The sequence below is a fragment of the Chelonoidis abingdonii genome, chromosome 3 (assembly GCF_003597395.2).
Source record: "Chelonoidis abingdonii isolate Lonesome George chromosome 3, CheloAbing_2.0, whole genome shotgun sequence".
Lineage (NCBI taxonomy): Eukaryota > Metazoa > Chordata > Testudines > Testudinidae > Chelonoidis > Chelonoidis abingdonii.
In genome coordinates, this window is record NC_133771.1 from 66,600,317 (window position 1) to 66,625,817 (window position 25,501).

General features: G+C 38.9%; 1 protein-coding gene across 1 annotated transcript in view; it reads right to left on the reverse strand.

Annotated features, from left to right (window-relative positions):
• Positions 1–21,390, reverse strand: part of IBTK (inhibitor of Bruton tyrosine kinase) — an 85,305-nt gene extending 63,915 nt beyond the window's left edge. The window contains exons 1-8 of the mRNA XM_032767205.2: positions 21,194–21,390; positions 13,159–13,834; positions 10,793–10,889; positions 8,943–9,067; positions 8,285–8,395; positions 6,744–6,914; positions 5,938–6,055; positions 2,744–2,924 (exon numbers count right to left, since the gene is read on the reverse strand). Coding sequence (XP_032623096.1) covers positions 2,744–2,924; positions 5,938–6,055; positions 6,744–6,914; positions 8,285–8,395; positions 8,943–9,067; positions 10,793–10,889; positions 13,159–13,482 — 1,127 coding nt within the window. The 5' untranslated portion in view covers positions 13,483–13,834; positions 21,194–21,390. The remainder of the gene's footprint in view (positions 1–2,743; positions 2,925–5,937; positions 6,056–6,743; positions 6,915–8,284; positions 8,396–8,942; positions 9,068–10,792; positions 10,890–13,158; positions 13,835–21,193) is intronic.
• Between the last annotated feature and the right edge of the window lie 4,111 nt (positions 21,391–25,501).

The following is a 25,501-nucleotide window of genomic DNA, read 5'->3' on the forward strand; positions in this document are numbered from 1 at the left end:
GAAAGAAGTAAAAAAGACTCCCCTTAGCCTTTGCCAGTAGGCAGACTGGCACCCAAAGGTTCTACACAATGACTAAATTGGGTCAGCAGCAGCAGTATGGATGTGTGAGAGAAGGCTCAGGGCTAGGGCAGGGGTTGCAGTGGGGGAGGTGGGTGCAAAGGGGGGGCATGGCGCTTGTCTCAGAGAGAAGGGAGGCCTCCCCAGCTCCAACCGGCATGTCCCTGCAGCTCCTAGGCGGAGGGGCCCAGGGGGCTCCATGCTCTGCCCAGACCAACACACATCTCCCCCGCAGCTCCCACTGGCTGTGGTTCCTGGCCAGTGGAAGCTGGCGCATGTGGAGGAAGCACCACATAGAGCCCCCCTGGCCATCCCTCCCCCTAGGAGGTGCAGGGACATGCCATTTGGAGCTGGGTAGGGAGCCTGCCCACCCCACCAACCCTCTTCCCCCTTCCCCAGCATCAGCAGGGGTCCTGGCCCACACACTGCAGCCCACTCGTCCCCCACCAGCGAAGGTCCTGGGCCGAGTGCCACTGCTCCTTCCCCCCACCAGCACCAGCAGCAGTCCTGAGCTGCGCACTAGAGCACCCGGTCCAAGTTTTAGTTAGAGGTATACAGTAAAAGTCCTGGACAGGTCACGGGCCATGAATTTTTATTTACTACTTGTGAACTGTCCGTGGTTTTTACTAAAAATACCTATGACTAAAACATAGCCTTATTTATAGTTTTGACACAGACTCCTGAACATATTAGAATGCAACACATTGAACTTTATACATTGAACAATCCATCTTCCTCCAGTTTCAATAGTTCATACCCATCACCCATTAATTAAAACTTGGATTATTTAAAAATCTATACTTCATCGTTACAGAATTCATCAAGTTTCTGGGTGGATAAAACTGATTTAAAAAAACAAAAATCAGACTCTTAAATTTAAATCCTTTTCTTTTAAAAAATAAACCTGTTTTAAAATAAAATTTTAAAATTATTAAAATCATTTAAGTAAATAAAAAATATGCAGTAATAAGCCCTCAAGTTTTAAATGAGTCAAAGGGTGTTACTTTACTCGTATGCAAAACTCAGGGGAAAACATCTTTAACTTCTGAGGTTAACTTTATGTATGTGTCACAATATCATGTGCTGCATTAAGCATCTATATTATTTTCAGTTTTTGCCACTTAATGAATGCTAGTATGTATTTCTTCAAATGTTTTTCATTTTGTTGGGCAGAAAAGCTTTTTCTTTAATTACTTTTGGTTTCAGTTCAGCTAGCAGGTGCAGAGATCCTATTTTCTTCACTTTGAATAGTTTAAAGTTGAGAAACCAATTGAGAGTTTAAAAAGCAGGAAAGCTTGTTTTGTTCTTCCATTCTATTAATAAAAGCCACATGGTGGAGGATCAGATCCACTAATTCTAAGAACTTGAACAATACCATCCAGATTTTCAAAGGTTTTGAGGCACTTTAAGATACATGATTTCAAATACACCTAAACCAGTTAAGCTCTTAACTCTTTATTTCTGGTCACCAGAGGTCAGGTTTTGAAGGTTCTCAGGTGCTGCTGAAAATCCCAATGGTCTCTAACTCCCATTGATTTAGGTGCATTTTAAGGCACCAAAGAACCTTCACAAATCTGGCCCATAGTGACCAGAAAAAAAATCCATCAATTCAGTAATGACAATTAATATCTCCTTTGTTTATTAAATCAGTTTTAAATGCTACACATTTTTATAAACTTACTGTCCTATGTACCCGGCACATTAAAAGTCAAATGAAATTCTTAAAATATTGTTTTTGTGAATATTATTTGAATTCCAATGTCCATCTAAATTTAGGTTGGCACAAATTCCAGTTAAAAAAAGATCTAGTAAAGAAATGGGCGTAACACAGAAAAGTGCAAAATTAACAATCTGAATAAATAATGTTAAGCTATATAATTGCTTAAAAATAAATAGGTATAGATATAGTGAAAACCTCCTGGTTAGCACAGGCACCCATTCTATAATTTAAAGGCCACATTTGGTTGCAAATGTACATTTTTAAATGATTATACTAACCAATGAGAATTACCTCTTTAGGAAAATAACTAAAAATCAGTGATTTAAGTCACTTTGATCTAAAGGAAATAAACCCTGACAAATTTTGAGACTACTTTCTTCTCCCTGTCCTAAATTAGAAGGGATTTTAAAAGGGTTTACATGTAAGTATGGAAGTTTCTCCATCATCATCAAATTGAGAAATAAGACTGAAGGATTCAGAAACAACAGCTGCAGGAAGAAAAAATTAAGAGTAAACCTTTTGGCTAGAAAAAAAGGAAGCTTCTCTTAATGTTTTCCCCCTTATCTGATTTTCCAGCATCTGCAACCTCCACAGATCTGTTTCGTTTAAATATTCAGTAATTGAAAGTATCTAATTATTCATACTCTGATTTCTTGAAACCTTTTTAACAGTTGTATTTTAACTCAGCTATCAGCATATGGCGATTTTACACACCTACAAATACAAAATAAATCTATTTATTAAAGAAACAAGGCCAGCCTTCAATGCCTCCACTAACTAAACTATTACATCAAGCCAAGCTCAAAAAGTCAAGGAAGAAGAAACTTTAAAGGTGACCAGGTATAGATCACTTCTTGAACACGAACATCCCTCCTCCAAATCTCTTCCAAAATAGTTTGAAAAAAGAAAAAAACCCAGTGAAACTAACTTAGTATTGTACTTCCACTTAAAGGAAAAAATACATACTTGGAAGCCATCTTCTTGCACTGATAGTCTGTGAGCAAGTAAATATCCCCTCTTTCAGTAACACATACTGTAGCACCATCACTTGCAGCGACTAAGGACAAGGTGATGTCCTTATGATGCAAAGCAGAGACTTGGCGAGGAGCAGTTACACACTTCTCTCCATTAGGATCCAGCAAATATCCTACAACAAAATACAACCCCCTCATGTATGTCACTGAGATTCATAATTGTTTGTCATTTGATTCTGAAAACACTTCCCCATTCTCTTATATAAATATTCCTGAAAAGCCAATTAAAATTTAATTTTTCTATGCTACCAACTCATCTTCACTATTATTAGACAGAAATGAATCAAAAAGGTACTTGTCATTTATAGTCACAGTATCACAAAAAATGAAGTCTGAAAAAAAGATAATGGATTTATGGACTACACAATCACAGACCACAGAAAGATAATTAAATATGTTTAGCCATTACCATCACACAACAGCTGCATTTATCTTGCTTACCACACTAAACTGAAAGTTCATTAGCAGGACAGATTATACTGTATAAACTCAATTTTACTTGATTATGGCAAGATCGTGATATTAGTTGACACATCACATCAACACAACCTCCATGTATCCTTAACTAGTTATTGGCAGATGCCAAACTAGCTCCTGCTGCATAAACTGACTCTGTTCAGAAACTGAACAAGCCTCTCTGTAAAGGCTCTTGTACCTAGTTGCAGGGTGGATTTGTTTGGGGTGCGGGTTTTGTTTGTTGTTGTTTCTTTAAATGGGGAGTGGGAGTGAAAGGAGAGGATTCAGACACTCAATCCCATTCCTGTTTCCTACTTTTTAAGAAGAAAACTATTTTTAGATGTTACCAGAAGTCAGCTATTAATTACACATGATATCTCTAAGCATATTATTGATCCCAGTCATGTTGATGAAGATACGTGGAGATTATAAATAAATTTATTTTATTTTGTTTGCCTTTTTCCAGAATATATCCAGAACTCTACGTGCTTATTTTCAAACAATATTTTATAGAAAGCAAAAGAAGTCTTTCACGTTATTGCTAATTTGACTGTCCTTATAAGAGTAATACCCATCACAATATTCCTTGTGCTATCATATTCACTAATCCTTCATCCCACTTCCTCCACAGCCCTTTAAGCCCATCTCTTCCCCAAATACTCAAGAAAAGAAATGGATTTTGTGAGCAAGTCTAGGAGGTAGACCAATCCAGGCTTTGGCAACCATACTGTGTGGAGAAAATTTCAGAGCCTAAAGCCCCTTCTAGAGATGCTTAAGAGGCTCCAAATTCAATAGATCAAGACTTTGGTAGTACTGTATAGAGAGAGACATAGATACAGTCCCTTAAGTAAACATTGTTAATAACTATTAAAATAGATTTAAATTTATTTAAAATGCTAAAAATTGTCTAAATTATAAAAACCTGTGCAAGTCAAACATTAAATATAAATACTGGCACAGTTAAATATACCCTCAAAATAAATAACTGTTTCAGTCTTATTGTTTTTACATACTGGCGGGGGTTAGAAGACAGAGCTATTGAAAGAGTGAATTTACACAAAGCTGCACTTCAACAACACTGTTGTAATTTAACCACCATACCTTCTCCCCCTTCCCTATACTGACAACGTGGCTTATGACATCAGGCTCTGCTGCAGCAGGAGGAGTGACAGAAAGTATTGAGCCACATTGGTCTAGCACAGTGGCTCTCAAACTTTTTTACTGGTGACCTCTTTCACATAGCAAGCCTGTGAGTGCAACTCTCCCTTATAAATATATTAAAAAGTGTCTTTAATTTATTGCTATTATAGATGCTGGAGGCAAAGCGGGGTTTGGGATGGAAGTTGACAGTTTGTGACCCTCATGTAATAACCTCACGACCCCCTGTTTGAGACCCCCCTGGTCTAGCAGAAGCAAGAATTCTACTGCATATCCCATTTATTAGAGCAACAGAAATTGTATTAGGGTGTAATAAGAGGGCCATGAAATAGCATGGAAACTCTATGAACTTAAAATTTAAGAGCAGAACATGAGATATTTTTAAAGTATTTCCTGTTAATGACAATTTTCTCATCAATAGAGGTTGTTTTTTTATTCCCCCAACAGTAATATACAAATTTTAACTACTGTTGCCTTGCTCCTACATAAGAGAGAATAAAAGCAGTTTCCAGAGAAGCGCCTAAGCTTCATAGTGTCAGCATACTACTGCATGTAAACACAAAGCACCAGGATTAACTAACAAAACTTTTCAATCTGCACAGATGTAAACCTGGAGAAAGAGAAACTCAGTCTAAATACCAATATCTGTCTGACATTCTGAAGTGTTAAAATGTCAAAAATATTTCATTTCACATAGACCCTTAACTATAAATGACGTTCATGGCTATGTGGTATGTTTAATAAGCTATCGTCTTAACACATCAAATCAATATTTATTCTGGAAGCAAGAATAAAAGACAATTCTAGTAATGGCTTAGCAAAAATAGCAAACAAAAAAAGCCACAATGCATATTCAGATATGTATCTTGCTTTTAAAAAGTTAGTGAGGATGAAAAATTGAGGTAATTCCCAATAGTATATTTACAGATAGGGGAAAACTGGATATAGAACATAAAGAAGTGCCAACAGTGTGCCAGTGCTGTGCACAACACAGGCACTCCTCTTGGGAAATTACAAATTTAAACAGTGTAGTTTGCAGTGTTGTTATAGCTGTGCTGGCTTCAGGATATTAGAGAGACCAGATAAATGAAGGAAAATCTTTTATTAGACCAACTTCTGTTGCTGAAAGAGGCAGGAGCAGCTCTTTGTAGCTCAGAAGCTTGTGTCTTTCACCAACAGAAGTTGGTCCAATAAAAGATTTTACCTCACCCACCTTGCCTCTCTAAATTTAAACAATGACATTCTGTATCCTGAAAGTCATCAGTGATAGGCCACACAAGATTCGCAGAAGAGAAAGTTGGCCAAATAAATTTGAACAGTAAAGCTACATTTGACTGGCCCCATTCTTATCTTCAAGAATAAAAATAATCATTGACAGCACTAAAAAGTGGGTGTTCTGGAGCAAGGGGATGACAGGTATAACCCAACATTAATTAAGCTTCTTTTCTCATACAGATGACAGCTTTTACTTTGAGTAACATTTTCTAAGGACAATTTTTATTTGATTCTTACCGAGCTGGCCACCATTCAGTCCCATGGTATATACAGCTTCTCTAGTCCATAGCACTGTATGGAATCTGCCTGCAGCCACTCCAATAACCATTCTACCTTTCAGATTTTTTGCCTGAACCTACATATAAAAACAAAGATTTTCATGTAAGTGTCAAATCCCAAGCAAATAAATTTGATGTGCATAAATCAACATCTTTTCAACTGAAGTCCATATTAATTAAATTGAAGATTTGGTATTAAAAAAACAGGGTTCATTTCAAAAGTTAGTCAGCTGAGACACTGTTCCACCCATGCCAAAGGGTATGTCTACACTGGATCAGCAGGTAGTGGTTGATCTATCAGGGAATCGATGTATCGTGTCTCATCTAGACGCTATACATTGATCCCCATTCCCGATCGGCTGCCAGCACGTCCCTTTGCCCACGCCACTTCCCGCAGCTCCCATTGGCCAGGAATGGCGAACCGCAGCCACTGGGAGCTACAGGGGCCATGCCTGTGGACTGTCAACGTACACAAAATGTCTGCACCCAGCTGGTGGATTGCCCTGATGGGCCACATGCCGAAGGTTGCCATCCCTGTTCTATAAGCTTAGAATCCAAGTAGAGCACAGACAGGCAAACCATCTGATTACATAACGGAATTATTTGACATTGAGATTATGTGCTAACGAACTGGAGAAGATGTTTTTATTTGACCCCATGTTCCACTGAATTATCCCTACAACCTTTACATACAGATATCAATATGATCCTAACATTTCACTCTCAGTGAGGAAAAGATCCAAGTACTAGCTAAGCAGTTATTACCTGTCTGGGAACACTGCAGTTAGTAGGAGGAGGAAGAATACCCAATTGATGGTAAGTATTTAGGCCAAAGGTGTACACATATCCATCTTCTGTTAAAACAACAGTATGATCCTTAGCTGCTGCTACCTGGGAACACTGATGGCCAATAAGACCTTCCACAAGTCTTGGAACCTAGTACAGATTAACCAAGAGTTGAAAACATTAAAATACTCATTTCTATACCGAGAGATAATTTTTTAAAATACCATGCACACACCCCCATCACCAAATCACATCAAAAAACCCACACCAAAAATAGAAATGGAAAAGAAAACTCATTTAAAACATACAGAATTGTGTAATTATTGTTTGATATATTACGCATTGCATATCACATGAAAAGAAGATTAATATGACAAAATACTTTTAGCATGTACCTTTAGAACAGATCACCTGCAATCTACTCAGGAACTAAATCTAAAGCTCCAAAACATCCGAGCAGTTTTCAATAGTCACAATTAGTGGTGAGTGTGTGTTTCTTTTTTCAAAGTTACCCTGACAGAAAAAGGCTTCCCCTTCTTTCTCCTAAATACATATTTTTCCTCCAAAATTACAGTGTTGCCGTAAGGGTTTGACGTCCAATATCTCTCAATCCCACAGAAAAAGAGGAGAATCACAGCTTTCCAAAAGCCACTTGCTTCTAGCCCTGATCAAAAATGCTGTTTCAGCCAATTTTCAAATCGGGGGGTGGGGGTGGAAACCACACACACACACACAAAAATGGTTTTTTGTGCAAGATCAATTACATATATAAGGTTTCTCGATAGTAGTATCAATCTCAAAAATATCAAGGCCTTCAGTGCTTTCCATCAGACGTCTGTAAATTGGATTCATAGTACAAAAGAAGCTTGGCATTATAAATGGAGGAATTAGAAAAAACCTCAACTATTTCTTTTTTAAATGTGCGACATCTACAGAATTATAGGTAAAGTGGTCATATGATGGCATTGTTTGGGACCTAAATCAATCATTTATGGCTTTGCCATTCATAATTCGTGTGGTTATTCCAAATTCTAGCCAACAATGTCTTTACATCACACAACTTAATATATACAGATGTACACACACACATACATACACTTGCAATTTCTCTCATAAACTGATCCACTCTCAGGTTTCTCAGAAAAATTTTAAAATGTCATTTCATGTAAAATAAGTACATACTGCTGGTGGTCAGTACATAGCCCTGAAGTCTTCATGAAGACTGACACACACAGCACCAAACTGAATTCTAAAGTTTGTATTCATTGATTTCCATAATGGAACTACACACTACTCAAATGAAAAAATATGTACTGATCATTTTCAATAAAAATCCATTTTAAAACATAAAAATTCTTCCTTTGTAAATAATTTCTGAACAAAGACTGTCATTGTTAAAAATAACCCACAACTGAACAAAATATTAGAACTTTGATGGTGCACTTGGGAAGATGTTTAATGAACTCTGAGACTGCATATCTGAAACAAGATTTTTTGTGCTAATTATATTTAAAAGATACCAGGTATGTTTGTTCATCACCATGACCCAAGCGTCCTCCTTGACCATGTCCACAAGTGTAAATCTGTCCTTTCTGGGAAAGGAACACGGAATGAAATTTACAAAGCACCACCTGAAAAAAAAAAAGAGAGAGGGTTACAGTTTGAGGGGTAGTATTTTAGCATTCTTTTTGTAAATTACTTTACAAATATGCTGACTTCACTGAGGAAATACAGTCTATCCACACAAGACACAACACAATCTATATATAACTAGCACACTGTCCATCTTCAATTCATTGTCTATATGACACCGCAAACTACAAAAGCACCATGCTCCTGCATGGAATTTTTTAATATTATCATCTGTTATTGAAAACATAGTTTGCATTTACAAAGCTAGGAATTTATTATGGCTTTCAAATCAGATGTCAAGCCAACATTTTACATCATCACCATGGTATCTATACATCCAAAAAGAGTTGGGAGCCATTGATCTGTGCACTGAAGAGAAAATAACCCAGGAGCACTTAATCCCAGGAGCAGTTTCAATGACTAAAATAGCACTGTTATATAAGAAAGGGTGCCAAGATCAGCTCCAATATTTAGATTATTTCTCGGTGGAAAAAGAATCTTACTCATGATGGTATATGGGTTATTAATCTGTTTTTTTCAGAATACCTGCTTGATATAGACTCCATTTCTAGGAAACAGATCCACCAATTCAGGATGATGTTTGCTCTGTTGACCACCATGACCCAGGGTAAAATTTATGTTGTTTCCCCAAGTGTAGACGTCTGTGGGATCTAAAATTCAAAAGGACAAATTCCATCTGCAATATCTACTACATCTGTGTGCGTGTTGCATTAATTTAACTCCACCTCTGATATATATGTGAACTAGAACAGTATACATCTTACTCCACTTAAAAATAAAATTTGAAGAAACGAGGTAAATTCTATTTTAAAAGGTATATTTTATAAAAGATTATTTTGAGAATTTAGAATGATTAATCATTATATATTTTTTCATATTGCATGTCCCGTACAAGTCCCTTGTTCATATATATTTCTCACAGTATTTGTCCAACTTCATAGAGCACACCTTCATCAGTAAGTTTTGTCTTCCATATATTTTATTATATATATATATATATAAATAAATAAATAAAATCATGCCTGGACTCTAACTGCTAAAAGACACTTTTTTTTGCTAAAGTTACATAGTTTAGAGCTGTGGAAATACAGTACCCTCTCAGCTGTAATTACTGTGATACTAGAATGTGAACTTGAACCTATTTCCCTCTGACAAACAGATAAGAAAAAGTCAAATCAGTTCTGATCCAACACTAAGTCTATATTTTATGTAAACATACAAAGCATGATTGTAAAGTAATCACTAATATTTTAAAATCAACTAAATACCAAAACATAATGATGAAATAGTGTTTAATAAATAGAACATAAAGGTAATGTCAGCCCAGAATTTAGGTTGCGTACATTTCTTCTACCAAAAAAACTAAGTTATATTTGTACAATGAAATATTACAGCAATCAAAAATATAAATTGATTAGCAAAAGAAACTGAAAACTATTTTCATTGCCCAAAAGCTGACTGAAATGGGGGGAAAAGCACAAGTGGAGCGTAAATAGGAAAAAGCAGGTTAGATTTTTAAAATTCAATCATAATAATTCAAACGGATATTAGTAACACAGATGGGGAAGAATATTCAAAGAAGATTTTAAACTTAGCAGTGTCTTTTAAGAAAGTGCTGATGTACTCCAACTAGCAGATAGCATTACTTAGATATAACAATAACTTGCCAGTGACTAGAATTAGTTTACTTTTTTAAAATTATATAAAAGTTGCACTAAAGTGTTTTGAAGATTAAAAAAACTGGGATATAAAATTATAAAACTGGCTGCTAGGAGATATAGGGAATTCATTTAATCTATTAATGCCAGTGAAAACCATGAGGGATGTAATTCAATGTCAACAGAATTTTTTCTTTTTAAGTCACAGAATCCCATCAATTTACTCTAGGCCAGCTATTGAAAAATAGCTGAACCAAGATAAGAATATCAGATAGGTTACGCTAGGAGGGATTCTAAGGTTAATACCACAGGTACTTTGAATTTCTCACCCTTATCTACAGTAGCACATGCTCTACTAACTGCCAGCAATCAATGAAGATGCACCAATACTGAACTCAGAGAAAGTTCTCGAGACACGTTCCAGAACATTAGTTAGCCCTATTTACTCTAGGACTTAAACTTCTGCCATCATTAAGTGCTGTTGCACTCTCTTCTGACAAAAGATATAGAATGAGTACGCGTAGAGAAGGTTTTGTTTCTATACTCTTAACAACTGACCATGTTGCCTCCACATCTTTTGTACCACATCTGTAGATACTACACCATTAGTACAGTCATAATTAGAAACAGATAGTACTGTCTACATATGCACATACATTTATATATTGATAGCAGTACACATCCTATAGGAATCTCTGTATTCATTTGAAGCCCTACCCGTTTTCTTGAATACTACATAGGCTGGTCTGTCCTTCATCACAAGGTCCAAGGCAGATAAGCCTTCTTTATCTTGTATGTATAAACTAACCCCACGCTGAAAGAGGAAAAAACACCTGGTATGAATATTACTATCACTCCTCATATCACAGCGAGTAAAGAAATGAATATGATAAATATTCGTAGGTGACCTCAGTGTAATTTTACATTTGAGAAGCTAATAAATCCTTTAAATTCCAGGACATTCTAAAGATGGATTTATCTCAATAAATAATAATCAGAGACAAGTGAAATGGACTTAGGATACCAAAATAGATCTACAAAAAAGGCTCAACTTGTCAAGCTTCAACAATAACTACTGTTCTGCCTACAGTGAAACACAGGAACTGGCACTGACTCCCACAGTTGAAAATAGGCAAACAGGTCTCACTATTGTGCTTTTAGATCTACTGATGAAAAAGCACTATGCAAGAGCTAAGCATTATTATTACTGTTGGGCACCTTCACCAATGATAGCAAGTGGCTGCGATGGAAGTGGAGTTTCTCTTTAATAATTTACAAATACTCCATGTTTACTTGTTAATTAGAATCTTTTCCCTATGAAAATTGGTTTACTAATAGGAAGGTATGTGAGGAAAAAGCAAACAGGAAAGAAAACAATGGCTGAAGATACACGACCCCACTAACATAGAAGCTAACACACGCACGGTTGGTTATTTTTTATTTAAAGAATAGCTGATCAAGTCATTTTCACTAATAAGATGAGAGCTGTGTAACTTTTTTCGGGGGGTGAGGGGTTGATTGCTATGTGTTTGAACATGCACAACAATCTGGACTCTGAACTAAAAGAATCCTTCAAAGGTAAGTCTGCACTTCAAACTGTCTTTTGGGGTCTTTTGTTCATTCCTGCAGAGACTGCAGTCTCGAACACTGGAAGACTAAGATTTCATCTTTGGATGAATTATTCAAATATTTGCTGGACTGATCTAACATGATTAGTTCCCTAAAAAAAGAGAGTTCATTTTAGCCCTGGAAGCAGTTCCAAAGATGATGTCAAAGGAAGAAATATATATATATATTTTAGTGCAGCTATTGCTATAGTTTCTAGGGGCAAAGAGAAGCAAGTCACCACACACACACACACACCCCCAACACCCCCCCCCCCCCAGCTTGAAGTGAATACATATGGGACACAACCTATACTGAAAAAGTTTTAAAATTCTCCAGTAATGAATCTCAGACACTCTAAAAAGTTAACGAGAAGTCATTAGAAAGTGTTGAGAAACATACTACTTGGAAATGTTCCAAGAAAAGAATGCTTAAGATGAAAGTAAAGCAGCACATGAAACAAGCGTTTTGGAAATATCAAAACTTCTAAAATTAGAACTGTTGGAGCCACAACCATTTTTCTTAGTCTGACAGTTGAGAACAGATAAGGCTAGTAATGAGAAGCCAGTGTAATACCTTAAGTAAGAAGGGCAGAAATCCCTGGCATCTATCTGGTCAGTGATTGGCTAAAGGAGGTAAGTGGGACAGAACTAAAGCCCAATATTACAATCAGCTTCTAATTAATTTCACTTTCATGTACGACTAATAAAATGTTACAAATTTTTGAGCTGCAGATACCTGATTTGTTAAGTACTGTTTCCATTTAACTATTTTTAGTGTCATGGAAAAATTTCGGTTAGTATATTTGGTAAACGCTTATTTTCACAGAAATTCAAAATTTGGTGCCAAATCTAAACCTAGACTGTTTTGTTAAGATCTCTACCCTGCAAGAGAGTTTCCAGGTAAATGGAAATACATGCAGCCCGTTGACTTCAATAGGATTCCTCACAGGCTCAGGGGTCAGCTCCTGTGGAGTCACTTACAAGACCAACACTTCAGATCCTGTCTATATTCCAAGTTGCACAGGTTTAACTTCAAATTGGCTTAATTGTTATTAAAAATAAGGAATCAAGTTAAACCTGAACTTGTTTTAGTTTAAATTGAATTAAGCAGTGTCCACAAAGAGTTTTGTATTATTTTAGCTCAACCAATCAGTTTAAACCAGGTGTTTCTCAAACAGGGGTCACCGCTTGCGTAGGGAAAGCCCCTGGCAAGCCAGACCGGGCCAGGCAGCTCCCATTGGCCCAGGGCAGCGATCCACAGCCAGTGGGAGCTGTGATCGGATGGACCTGCAGACGGGGCAGGTAAAAACATCACCCCGGCCTGCCAGAGGCTTTCCCTACACAAGCGGTGACCCCTGTTTGAGAAACACCTGGTTTAAAAGTCACAGGAAAAGGCATTTTGATACAAGTTCATGCATCACACATCCCAAACATATTAAAAGAATTAATGTGCAATACATAAAGTCAGATACTGACCTTCAGCAATGACCAAGCACAGTCGATGTGTCCATAAAAGATGCCTCTGTGCAAAGCTGTCCATCCAGATTCCTTGTCTTTTGCCAATAAATCCACTCCTTTGGTGTCTGCCAGCCAATCTAGCACGCCTTTCTTACCACAGGATGAAGCAAGATGGAGAGCATTCCTGCCAAAGGTATCCTTTAGGGTTGCTGCATTGTAGCAGTAAGAAGAGAGAAAGGCCTTGATCTGGCCTTCGCTTCCTCTGGTAACTACAGAAATAATATCTAAAGCATGCTGCAGGGAATGACACTTCAGAGTGCAGTCAGGCAGGATAGAATTCATTCTCACCTTTCTGAAACAGCTCCCTCATTAAGAGGAGCAACCAGTATGAATGCTAAGGCACTCCCTTTTTATGACACAATACAGTGCTGCAGGAAATTCATGACTCCTAGTACTTAAATTCAGTTTTATACAGCAGCCATGAGAATCTTCATGCAGTTATGTTTGACACTTAATCAAAATATATAAATATTTATAAATATAAAGTTATATTTTAAAGTCTTATTTCTCCATTTTATACAACAAAAATCTTGTTATTGTCCATAGAAAATTCCAAGAATCAAAAGGAGTGGGGAGGGGGGCTCCCCCTCCACACTGTCTAATTCTTCTAAATCTCCATAATTGCGAGGGAGACCTGCAAGAAAAGGGATAAAAGAGGAAAGAGACAAATAAGGATTATGCACCATTCAATAGACTTTTATACCAAGACCATACCTGTTTGTGGGGGTTGGTTTTTTTGTTTTTTTAAATAGAATTGAATTTTGGTAGGCCCAAATTGTGTTATCTATTGCACTGATGTCACCATACATCATAAAAGCCAGACCTGATTCCTGTAAAAATATGGAACTTCTCAATCATGCCCCACAGTTACTCCAGTTGGCTGAATCACTCAACAGCCCCCTTGATTATCCAAATGATTTAAATTATGTATGGATTAAAAGGACAGTAAAAACTTTAAAGGTAAACTGGGCCATAATCTACATCAACACACAAAATACATGTCATTCTTTAAACATGTTTGGAGAAGGGGGGAAGATTGCTGTTTAGTTTTTTTTAGAAAGGACTCAAATTTATTCTCACAGAGGAAAAAATACATGTGGGTAAAGAAAAAATTTCATATTTCAAGATTCAAATGATTCATTTTCAAGCATCTGACCAGTGAGACTAAGAAGGATTCTTAATTATGGGAAATATCCATGGTTGACAGACACTATAGTATTGTTTTGTTTGTTTTTGAAACAAATAAAATCACACATTAAATAAAGTATAAACAATCAGCATTCAAAACCAAAAAAAATCCCAAACATTCAGATAAGTCCATAATCAATTAGAATACTCAGTGACCTACATACATCACTCAGGAAAATTAAAACTGTTGTTCGATCTGAATTTGAACTCCTATTCAAGCTAAACAAAAAAAAAACCAAAAAACCACCACAAAACACACAAACTTTAAAACATTAACCTTCTCCAGCACAAACGTCGCATTATGAGCCAGCTATATGTGTGCAACTCCCTCATTTTAACAGGGTGTCAGAAGTGAACAGTGTTTGGCCCTCCACATCTAGGATTTACAACTTTTTAGCTTATGAATGAAACCTGGGTTTGAAAATCCCCTAGAAACCTGAGTGGTATATCCCAAAATGACCAGTACAACCTTTTCACTAGAATTAGGTTAATAATACATCAATGAGTCCTGTAAATATTAACTCAAATATGACACAAATTTAAAGGAGCTGTGTTAGCACCTCATAAGCTATAGCAGTGCTTCTCAAAGCCAATCCGACACTTGTTTAAGGAAAGCCCCGGCAGTCTGGGCCGGTTTGTTTACCTACGGTGTCCGCAGGTTCAGCTGATCGCGGCTCCCACTGGCTGCGGTTCATCACTCCAGGAAAATGGGGGCTGCAGGAAGCGGCGCGGGCCAGCCGCAGCCCCCATTGGCCTAGAGCGGCGAACCGCGGCCAGTGGGAGCCGCGATCGGCCAAACCTGCGGATATGGCAGGTAAACAAACTGACCCGGACCGCCAGAGGCCTTCCCTGAACAAGCGGCAGCCCGGCTTTGAGAAGCACTGAGCCATAGCATTCATCACAGCTCTGCATATCCCAGAACGTTAATTAACTTAGCTGCCCATCACTTTGTGAGGTAGGGAAGTAATAGCACCACTTTACAGACAGGAAAAAGGTTAGATCTTTTGCCCAGCGTCAACACAGGAAGACTGTGGAAGAACCAGGAACAGAACACAGATATCCTGTTTCCCAATCCTTGTCCTTATCCCTATCATCTTACTGGCAGAAATACTCACAGGAAGCAATTGTTATAGAACATTTGCAAAAAAATGAATTCTGAGCTCAAATGTGACTTGCAGCAGAAACACGGTTTTAAATAAACAGTATTAATCCAAACGATCTCATGTGAAATGTGCCCAAAGTTAAATAATCCCTCAAATATTAAATGCAACAAATTTATGGGGAATAAACTAATCTACAGACCAAACTTGTGCAGAGCGTATTTGCTAAATAATGTCAAATAGCAAGTAATTTTAAGAAAAATAAACAGAGTACATTTTTAGTAAGTTATTCACTACGAATTATTCGCTCTGCTCTATTTAACAGTAACATTCAGAAATATTTCATAAATCAAAAGAAATTGCAACAATCCAATTTACATTTGTTCACCATCATCTATATGCCACACTATATGGACATTCTATAAGCAGACCCAGTGCTAGACCTGAGGTGCAGACAAATTCAGTTCTGCATTGGATATTCATAGATTCCAAGTCCAGAAGGAAACATTGTGATCATCTAGTCGGACCTCCTGTATAACACAGGCTTTTGAACTACAGCACATCTTTCAGAAAAACACACAATCTTGATTTAAAAATTGCCAGTAATGGAGAATCCACCACAGTCCTGGGTTAATTGTTCCAATGGTTAGTTATCTTCACTGTTAAAATACGTACACCTTATTTTCAGTCTGAGTTTGTCTAGCTTCAACTTCCAGCCACTGGATCATGTTATACCTCTATCTGCTACACTGAAGTGCCCAATATCAAATATTTGTTCCTCATATAAGTACGTACAGGATGTGATCAAGTCACCCCTTATCCTTCTCTTTGATGTGGGAGTGTGCCACAGTCACCCTTTCTAGAATGATATGCACAAGAGAACTGACCCAGTATTAGATATTGATAAGGAAGTCTTCATTCAGTGGGCACCAGCCCACCTCCTTATTCCAAGGAAGTGGAAAAGGTGTTTGAGAACTATGATAGCCGCCAAAAATAATATACTAGAAATATGAAACTACACCCCACACAGATACAGAGATAAGTGCTCTCTTATGAATACTTCCTTTCCTTTATAAAGCATTTTGAGATCTACAGATGAAATGCATTATAGAAAAGCTAAGTATTATAATTAATCTAATGTCATACTTTAATATTGGACCTTGGTTCAAAAATGATAAAGAGAAAAATATACATATAAAAAGCTTTAGCTTTGACATGTCTATGAGAACCCTGCATTTTCCCTCTCCTTCACTACGCTCCAAAGAATTCTTCAAAGTTTATAATTAGTGCTATGACTGTACACAGCATTGCATGCCATATGATGGCATTAATACAAAATTGACAAACTATAATGTCATTGCCAGCTTTTATATTAGAGCCCACACATGGAAAGATCTATTACCAAGCACATTTCAAATAGCACCAACTGCAAAGACACTTTTGTTGGAGATACTCCTGAGATAAGCAAGCATACAGGGTAAGGAAAACAGGAAAAGATGCCAAATTTTTATTTTAAAAAAAAAAAAGGGGGGGGGGGCAGAAAAATCAACAGAGACAGGCACAGACTTACTGTGGACAGACAGACCAGGTATTAAAAAAGGAAAGCAAAACTACATGGCTAGGAAGTCATGTACAATATTGCATAACAAGAAATCAAGAGACAAGTAGTGAGTTACATTAAACAGACTAACACAGCTGCTACTCTGAAACCATTAAAATAATTATATTCAGATTACATTTGCTGCAAAAGTGAAGAATTTTGACACTACAGAATTATTTTCACGCAAGTCAGTTCAGCCTTCCTTTATTACAGCATTACACTATTAGCGCATTAATACACCTCTTGGCTGTTGTATGAGGCACAAGATTGTATATATCTCCAAGGCAAATATTAATAGATCAATAAAAGCAAACAGTTATATTATTATAGTGCTCAAAAACAGGTTAGGAATTCTACAGATTTAAAAAAAAAAAAAAAAAAAAAAAAAAAAAAACATAACAGATCCCCAAGCCAAATTTATAAATTAAGGCATCAATACAGCAACTGATCCTCATGCCTGTGTGAAACGCTATTGACTGCAATGGGACTCTGCACAGATGCATGAGTCTACCCACGTAGATTCCCAGTAAGAGGATCAGAATCTAAACAGAAAACATTCAGAAATGGACAGATAGGGGAGGGAAGTAGCACAAGTGTGTGGTGTTGTTTTGTAATTCTGTTTTTGTATAGTGCATAAGCCATGGTCTATTTCTTTTCTGTCCTATGACCATGCCTATATTTCTCTTTTGAACATTATTAACCTTATTTTAATTGTGTATTATAACATTAGCCTTTTTTTTTTAAAACCTGCAGTTATTAAGCTTTTATTCTTTCAATAAAAATTAAACCCCATGCCTTTTTTAAAAAAACATTTTGTTGTTACAAAAGACCTGGAATGTCAGTGTTAACTCTTTTTGAAGAACTTCCAATTTAACACACTCTTTCATTACAGAAAATAGCTTGCAGCAAGAGAGAAGGAATTAAAAACAAGTAGCAAGAGTATCATGAAGATGTTTTTAGTTTATACCGCGGGATTGTTTCTAAATCCTCACCCACAGCAAAGACTCTGAGGACTTGTCTTCACATACAGCGCTACTGCAGTGCAGCTGCACTGCTGTGGCACTTTAGTGAAGACACTCCTACACTTCTAATAAAACTTCTCCCATCAGTGTAGTTAATTCATCTCCCCGGGAGGCGGTAGCTATGTCAGTGGGAGAAATTCTCCTATCAACATTGTGTTGTCTACATTTGGGGGGCAGGAAGGTGTTTCGGTATAACTATGTCACTCAGGGGTGTGGATTGTTCACACTCCTGAGTGACATAGTCATACTGACATGGGTTGGTAGAGTAGACCTGGCCTTAAATATCACTGGCTTTTTCCAGGAGCACAGATCCTCTCACTAGACTCCGCAGCAGCCCACGTGAAGAAGAGACATCTTACAACTGCTGCCCCTCAGGAGTTGCCTAATGGCAACAAGCATGTGGGACTATTTTAAAGCCTGGTGAATCAGGCAGCACACAAGCACCCTCATTCACCATCTTACATCAAGTATCATAGGGGTAGCCGTGTTAGTCTGGATCTGTAAAAGCAGCAGAGGATCCTGTAGCACCTTATAGACTAACAGACGTTTTGGAGCATGAGCTTTCGTGGGTGCAAAGTGCTGAAAGTCATTTATAATTTAACATTAGAGAAGGAAAAAAAAGTTGAAGCAATTTGGACAGAGAGCACACCTGTTATAATTTAGAAGACGGCACAAACATATCACGTTGCATCTGAAGAAGTGAGTTTTTTTTACCCTTGAAAGCTTATGCCCAAATAAATCTTGTTAGTCTTTAAGGTGCCACCACACTCCTTGTTGTTTTTGTGGATCCACACTAACACAGCTATCCCCCGATACTTGAGAAACATTTCAGTATACTAAAGATTAAGATCATTACACTTTAGGCTAGACACTAATGAAACGTTTTGGCATTTAATTACTTTGTAGTTAAATTTCTCTCTCTTATTTTGGCAAACACTGGGCATGCTGTAGAGGCAGAACATCTAGCCCCAAGGAAAGGAACAGCAGCATGCTGCTCTTCTCCTTGATAGCCTCTGCAATGTTCCAAATCCCTACCAACCTAAGGAACAAGGGATCAAGATCCAGACCTAAATCTCATTCTTCATGAGTCCAGACCCCCATCAGTTTGCTTTTTTATTTAAGTGTCTTAGACTTCTAACATTCTAATAATAATTATTATTTAATTTAGCTAGGTTTTAGTTCTCAAAACATTTTCTAGTATTTCACTATAATTGTAAACTCTTTCCAAAGTAATAATTATTCCAATGAATAATTCAAGCTCAAATAAAATGATTTCAGAATGAACACAAAACGTATTTTGATACTCTCTGGTCCAAAGAAAAGGTCTTAATGTTTAGCTCATTTTTAATATCAAAAAATGTTTGCATACTCTTTAAAATTGTCTTTCATATTATAGTAGTATGATTGCCATCAAAACTGGTTCATTACACAGAAGCGTTTTGTCCTGACGGTCCCTTTAGGGTGGTATAAGTGGTTGTTCAAACAGCATCAAGTAACATGAACATTACATATGTAGCTAATGAAACTTCCTCAAAAAAAAATGACACAAAATCTGGGGAAAAAATAGAGAGCCCATTTGTAAGTGAACAGTTGCAAACAGGCACAAAAATAAATAAAAGAAATAAAAAAAATCACAGTGCGTGTCCTGACATTACATTGGGAACATTTTTATCATGATGTAGCTTTGAGTTAGAGCAGCTCTATCACATACAAATAAATCATAACCCAAACACATAAACACCAGGATAACATGCTGCAATTAGTTTTCGACACCATGCAACTAATTTGACATAACTTCTCCTTCCTCTGTCTTTACTGCTGCAGAAGGGAGGGAGAAGGAGGGAAGGCAGCTCTAGCCCACTCATTCGATGCTGTTAATCTCATTATTGTTAATGAATACCGTAAAGAGAAAGGTCTGTACTTAATTCATAACAAAATAAAACATCAAAATGGAGCACAATTATTTAATTGACTTTACCAAAGTATCTTGAAATGACTCCATTTTACACAAATTGAATCCATTTGTCAGAACTAATAAAATACAGATGCTGAAGCCTTTTTAAATATAAAGAGGAATGTTGAATGTGGTGCATTTGGAAATGGTCAAAATTATTCAGACTTAAAATTGTGTATTCAAATACATACATGCACGTGCACACACACACTACAACTTCCCCCTACTGGAACCATATGCTGGATCCTTGATTTAGCTCTGTGTGTCAAACAATGTTCACAGCTTATAATACATTCTGGTGAACCAACAATACTTTTTTCAACATTTCATCGAATTTAAAATTATTTGGTGGATTTACCACTTAAAGCGTGCATTTCATAAATGAATTCAGTACATGCGCTACCAAATATCTGTTATTGGGAAGCTTTTATCTGAAATGCATTATTTATTGTTTAAAAAGGTGGGTGATTTGTCTCAAGACTGGCAGCTATGCCAATCTCCTCAGTGGAAAGAGGAGTGAGACTAAACTAAAGAAAAGGTAGTGGAGCACCAGGACAACCCAGAAAGGTCACTGGTTGTTTGAACTCTATTAAAAAGTTTCATCACTTTGGTACTTCGCCAAGAATGTTTCTGTATACCGGGTTTGAAGCCAACATCACTGGAGGCCGCTGCCAAAAGGTCTAGAATAAATAACGCGAGAGCCCATAAAAGGAAAAGGACTTTCAAGGCTGTTTGTCTGTCGGGATAAGGACAGCTGCCCAGATCCCTTCTGTGGTCGCTTTAAAGAGTTCCAAAGCGTCCGTGCCAGGCAGGGGCATGTATCTGGGACACAGGGCACACACCTCCCCGCTCAGGCTCCTGTGGAGGGGCTTGACAGGGGAGAGCTCGCACTGCTCTCCTCCCGCCCCTCCCTACCGCCGTCTGTCCGTCCTTCCTCCCCTCCTCCCCCATGTCTCTGTCCTCGAGTCTCGTCCCCTCACACCCGCCTATGACTCTCTCCTGGGGGAGTTCGCGTCCCTTTCCCCTCGGGCCTCCTCTCCGCCTCCGGGCCAGCTCCGCCCACTGGCTGCCTCGCCCCTTGTTCTCTGCCCCCCGCCCGCCGCACCGGCAGGACTCTGCCCCGCCTCACCAGTCGCTAGATGAAAGGGCTCGGACAGGGTCGGCGGGACGCGCGCGGCGCGGCGCGGAGACTCATCCTCAGTGACTCCCACTCAGGGCCAGGCTGCCAGACGGCTCAGGCCGCTCGTGCGAAGCGACGACGGCCACGGCTACAATCCAGAGCCGGGGGCAGGACAGGGAACGGCTGCTGAGTGCCCACACCGAAACAAGAGCGCACGGGATTGGCGGGAGCGCTGTGTATCCCGCACGCCTATTGGCCGACGGTAGCTACCGCTCTGGCCGGCGCGTTCGAGCCGGGAGCCAGGAGTGACTGTCTGGCACGCGGGGTCAGGGGCGGGCACCGGGGGTGGGTGCGCGTGGCAGGGCTGGGCGCGGCGGTGCAAAGTCCAGCATACTGGGCAGCGAGCTTTGACCTACGTTGCTGTGTTCCTCATCGGATGAGCACTTTCTGCTACCTCCAGATTGTTAGAGGCGGCTAGTGTGTTAAACTGCTACCTGATGTAGCAAATGCCTACAGGTAGCAGTTTCTTACACTATATTCCATGAGAAATTGCTATGTGTAGCAATGTGCTATCTGTAGCAGTTAGTGCTACATATAGCTCAAGGGTCAGCAACCTTTCAGAAGTGGTGTGTCCAGTCTTCGTTTATTCATTCTAATTTAAGGTTTTGCATGCCAGTAATACATTTTAATGTTTTTAGAAGGTCTTTTTCTATGTCTTTAATATTTACTTTACATACCACGATAGTTTAGTTAGATCAGGTTTTTTAAATGTTTAATACGCTTCATTTAAAATTAAATTAAAATGCAGAGCCGCCAGGACCCGGGCAGTGTGAAGGCCACTGAAAATCAGGTTGCCTATGCCTGGTATAAATTGTAAGAAGCACCTTATGTAAGAAGATGCTACTTTATTTGTACATGTTTGTCAGGGTTCCCTCCCCACTCTGAAGTTTAAGGTTCAGACATGGGGACCTGCATGAAGACCCCCTAAGCTTGTTTCTACCAGCTTCGGTTAAAAACTCGCCAAGGCACAAATCCTTCTGTGTACCTTGGATTAGGTAACGCTGCCACCACCAAGTGATTTAAACAAACATTTAAGGAGGGGCACTTGGAGCCCTACCTTCCCCAGATATCCCCCAAGACACTACACCCCTTTTCCTGGGCAGGCTTAAGAATAATATCCTCACTAATTGATTCAGGTGAATACAGACCCAAATGCTTGGATCTTAAAACAATGAAAAACCAATCAGGTTCTTAAAAGAATAATTTTAATTAAAGAAAAGGTAAAAGCAGGGCGGCTCCAGGCATCAGCACGCCAAGCGTGTGCCTGGGGCGGCAAGCCACGGGGGGTGCTCTGTTGGTCGACGTGAGGGTGACCTGCAGGGTACCTTCGGCGGCATACCTGCTGAGAGTCCGCTGGTCCCGCGGCTTCGGCGGACCTCCCGCAGGCATACTGCCGAATCTGCAGGACCGGGGACCTCCAGCAGGCAAGCCACCCCTGGGTAAAAGAATCACCTCTGTAAAATACCTAGAGCTACCCCTGGGTAAAAGAATCACCTCTGTAAAATCAGGATGGTAAGTACTTTACAGAATAACAAAAGACTCAAGAACATAGAGGATCTCCCCTCTAGGCAAAACCTTAACGTTACAAAACCAGGTATAAACCTCACTCTTAGACAAAGGAAATCACAAGCCAAAATAAAAGTAAGCTAACGCATTCCTTCACTAGTACTTACTAATACTAATAGAGTTGGATTGCTTGCTTGCTTGATCTGACTCCAGCAAGCACGCAGAACAGACAGACAAAGAACAGACGAAAATAAAGCCTTCCCCCCCGCCACAAACCCCCAGATTTGAAAGTATCTTGTCCCTTTATTGGTCCTTTTGGTCAGCTGCCAGCTAGGTTACCTAAGCTTCTTAACCCTTTACAAGTAAAAGGATTTTGTGCCTCTGGCCAGGAGAGGTTTTATAGTACTGTGTACAGGAAGGTTGTTACCCTTTCCTTTATATTTATGACAATGCTTGAAAACTGTTGTCTTAATCATTAAGATTTTGAATGGAGTAAAAAGATCCTAATTTATTTGTACATGCTTGAGAACTGTATATTTATATTCCATAATCTCAATCATTAAGGTTTTTAATAGATCCTACTTTATTAGTACATGCTTGAAAACTGTTATCATATTTCTATGCCATTATCTCAATCATTAAGATTTTGAATAGAAACCTATCCGGAACTGATCCCTGGAGAACCCCACTTGTTATGCCCATCTTATTTATCATTATGTCCATCTAGGTTTCATTTCCATAGTTTGTTTATGAGAAGGTCATGGGAGACAGTATCAAAAGCCTTACGAAAGGCAAGGTGTCATAGCTTCCTACTCAGATTTGAACCTTAGCGTTCATAAACTGAGAAGCTAGCATGAACCCTCTAAGCTTAATTACCAGCTTAGATCTGATATCGCTGCCACCAGCCAGGAATTTCCAGGGCTGACTCCCTCTCTGGTCTCCCAAACCTTCTTGGGGGACCCCAAGACTCAGAAGCCCTGAGTCTCACACCAAAGGGAAAACAACCTCCTCCCCTGGTCTCCCTCTTTATCTCATCCCAGCTCCCCCCTCCCTGGGTTATCCTGGGCGATACTGTACTTAAACTCCTGATGAATGCAAAACAAAGAGGGCAATTTACCTTCCCCCCTCCTTCTTCCCTGAGGCTATGCAGATTCAAACTTAGTCAAGCTAACACAAAGAGATTTCCCCCTCCCTTCGTTCCTTAGCCTTAACCAGAGAAAACTCAAACAGGTTTTAAAAGAAAGCTTTATATATAAAAAAGAAAGAAAAAGACATAAAAATATTCTCTGTATCAAGGTGACAATAATACAGGATCAATTGCTTAAAAGAAAAAATGAATAGACAGCCTTATTAAAAGGGATACAATTTAAACTTCCAGCAACTACACACAGTAAATACAAAAAAACAATAACAGCCTATTGTTTTCTACCTTTGTACTCACAACTTTGAAACTGAAGATTAGAAGCTTGAAGATAGAAAGACCCCTCTCATAGCTGAGAGCCAGACAAAAGACACAGACCCAAACATTCCGTCCCTGAGCTTTGAAAAATCCGGTTTCCTGATTGGTCCTCTGGTCAGGTGTTTGGTTCCCTTTGTTAACCCTTTACAGGTGAAAGAAACATTATCCCTTAGCTATCTATTTATGACACAAGGTATACCACATCTACTGCTTGTAGGCTTGTTACACTAAAGAACTCTATCAGGTTGTGTTTTAATGTGAGACTGCTTGAAATACCTTTTTTAGTAAAGTTGGATCTGTCGCTGCTGCGAGTAGCACGGTCCTACAGATTGCAGTGTCATACACATACTTGTGTATGAAACTGCAAACTGTAGGGATGTGCTACTGGTAACATTGCAATGTGAAGAGGCTAATTCCTACAGGCAGCAGTTTCTCACACCACCAGCATGTGAAACTGCTATCTGTAGAAATCAGCTACATCAGATGGGCTTTTTTTTTTTAGCAAAGTTGAACCTCTCGCTGTTGTGGGTAGCACAGTCCTACAGAGAGCATTTTCACACACACACTTGTGTATGAAACTGCTAACTATAGGGATGTGCATCTGTAACACTGGAATGTGATTAAGCTAATTCCTACAGGCAGCAGTTTCTCACACCATCAGTATGTTAGACTGCTGTCTGTAGGAATCAGCTACAATGGCAGCAGGTCATAACCCCTTACCAATGATGAGTGGCCATTACACAGCAGTCTTCCCCAGTGAGTGGGGGCTAGATGATGACAGGCAGTAGCCACTAAGGCAAGGTGGGTTTAGAGGGTTGGGGGTTCTCCTGGGAGGGGAAACCCAGAATAAAGGGTTACTCCAGGGGCAGCACCCCAAGGTAAAGGACACTGGGGTCTGGCAGGGACACAGGTGCCTGCGGCAGATGAGACACTGGCCAGTAGGAGACTATTTGTATGCTGGAGAGCTAATTCCCAAGACGACCAGCAGGAGGCGTTGTGCTGGTGAGTCTGTACCTCTCTACAGTGCAATTGGATTAGAGGAGCTTTTGTGGCAAGAACCGCCAGTAGAGCAATATATGTGTAATATAAACTACGTTAAAAACTCCCTCCTTAACCTATTACTTCCCAATTCATGAGGATAAAAGAACTAACGCACTGGATACCAGTGATATTCTAAAGGTTAACTTTTCCTTGTGGGTCAATTGGACAAATCTGTACAAACAAATGAAGAAAAATAACCAAATTATCCAACTGAAATCACACAGGTCCAAGTTCAGACACGCAGTTTGGCT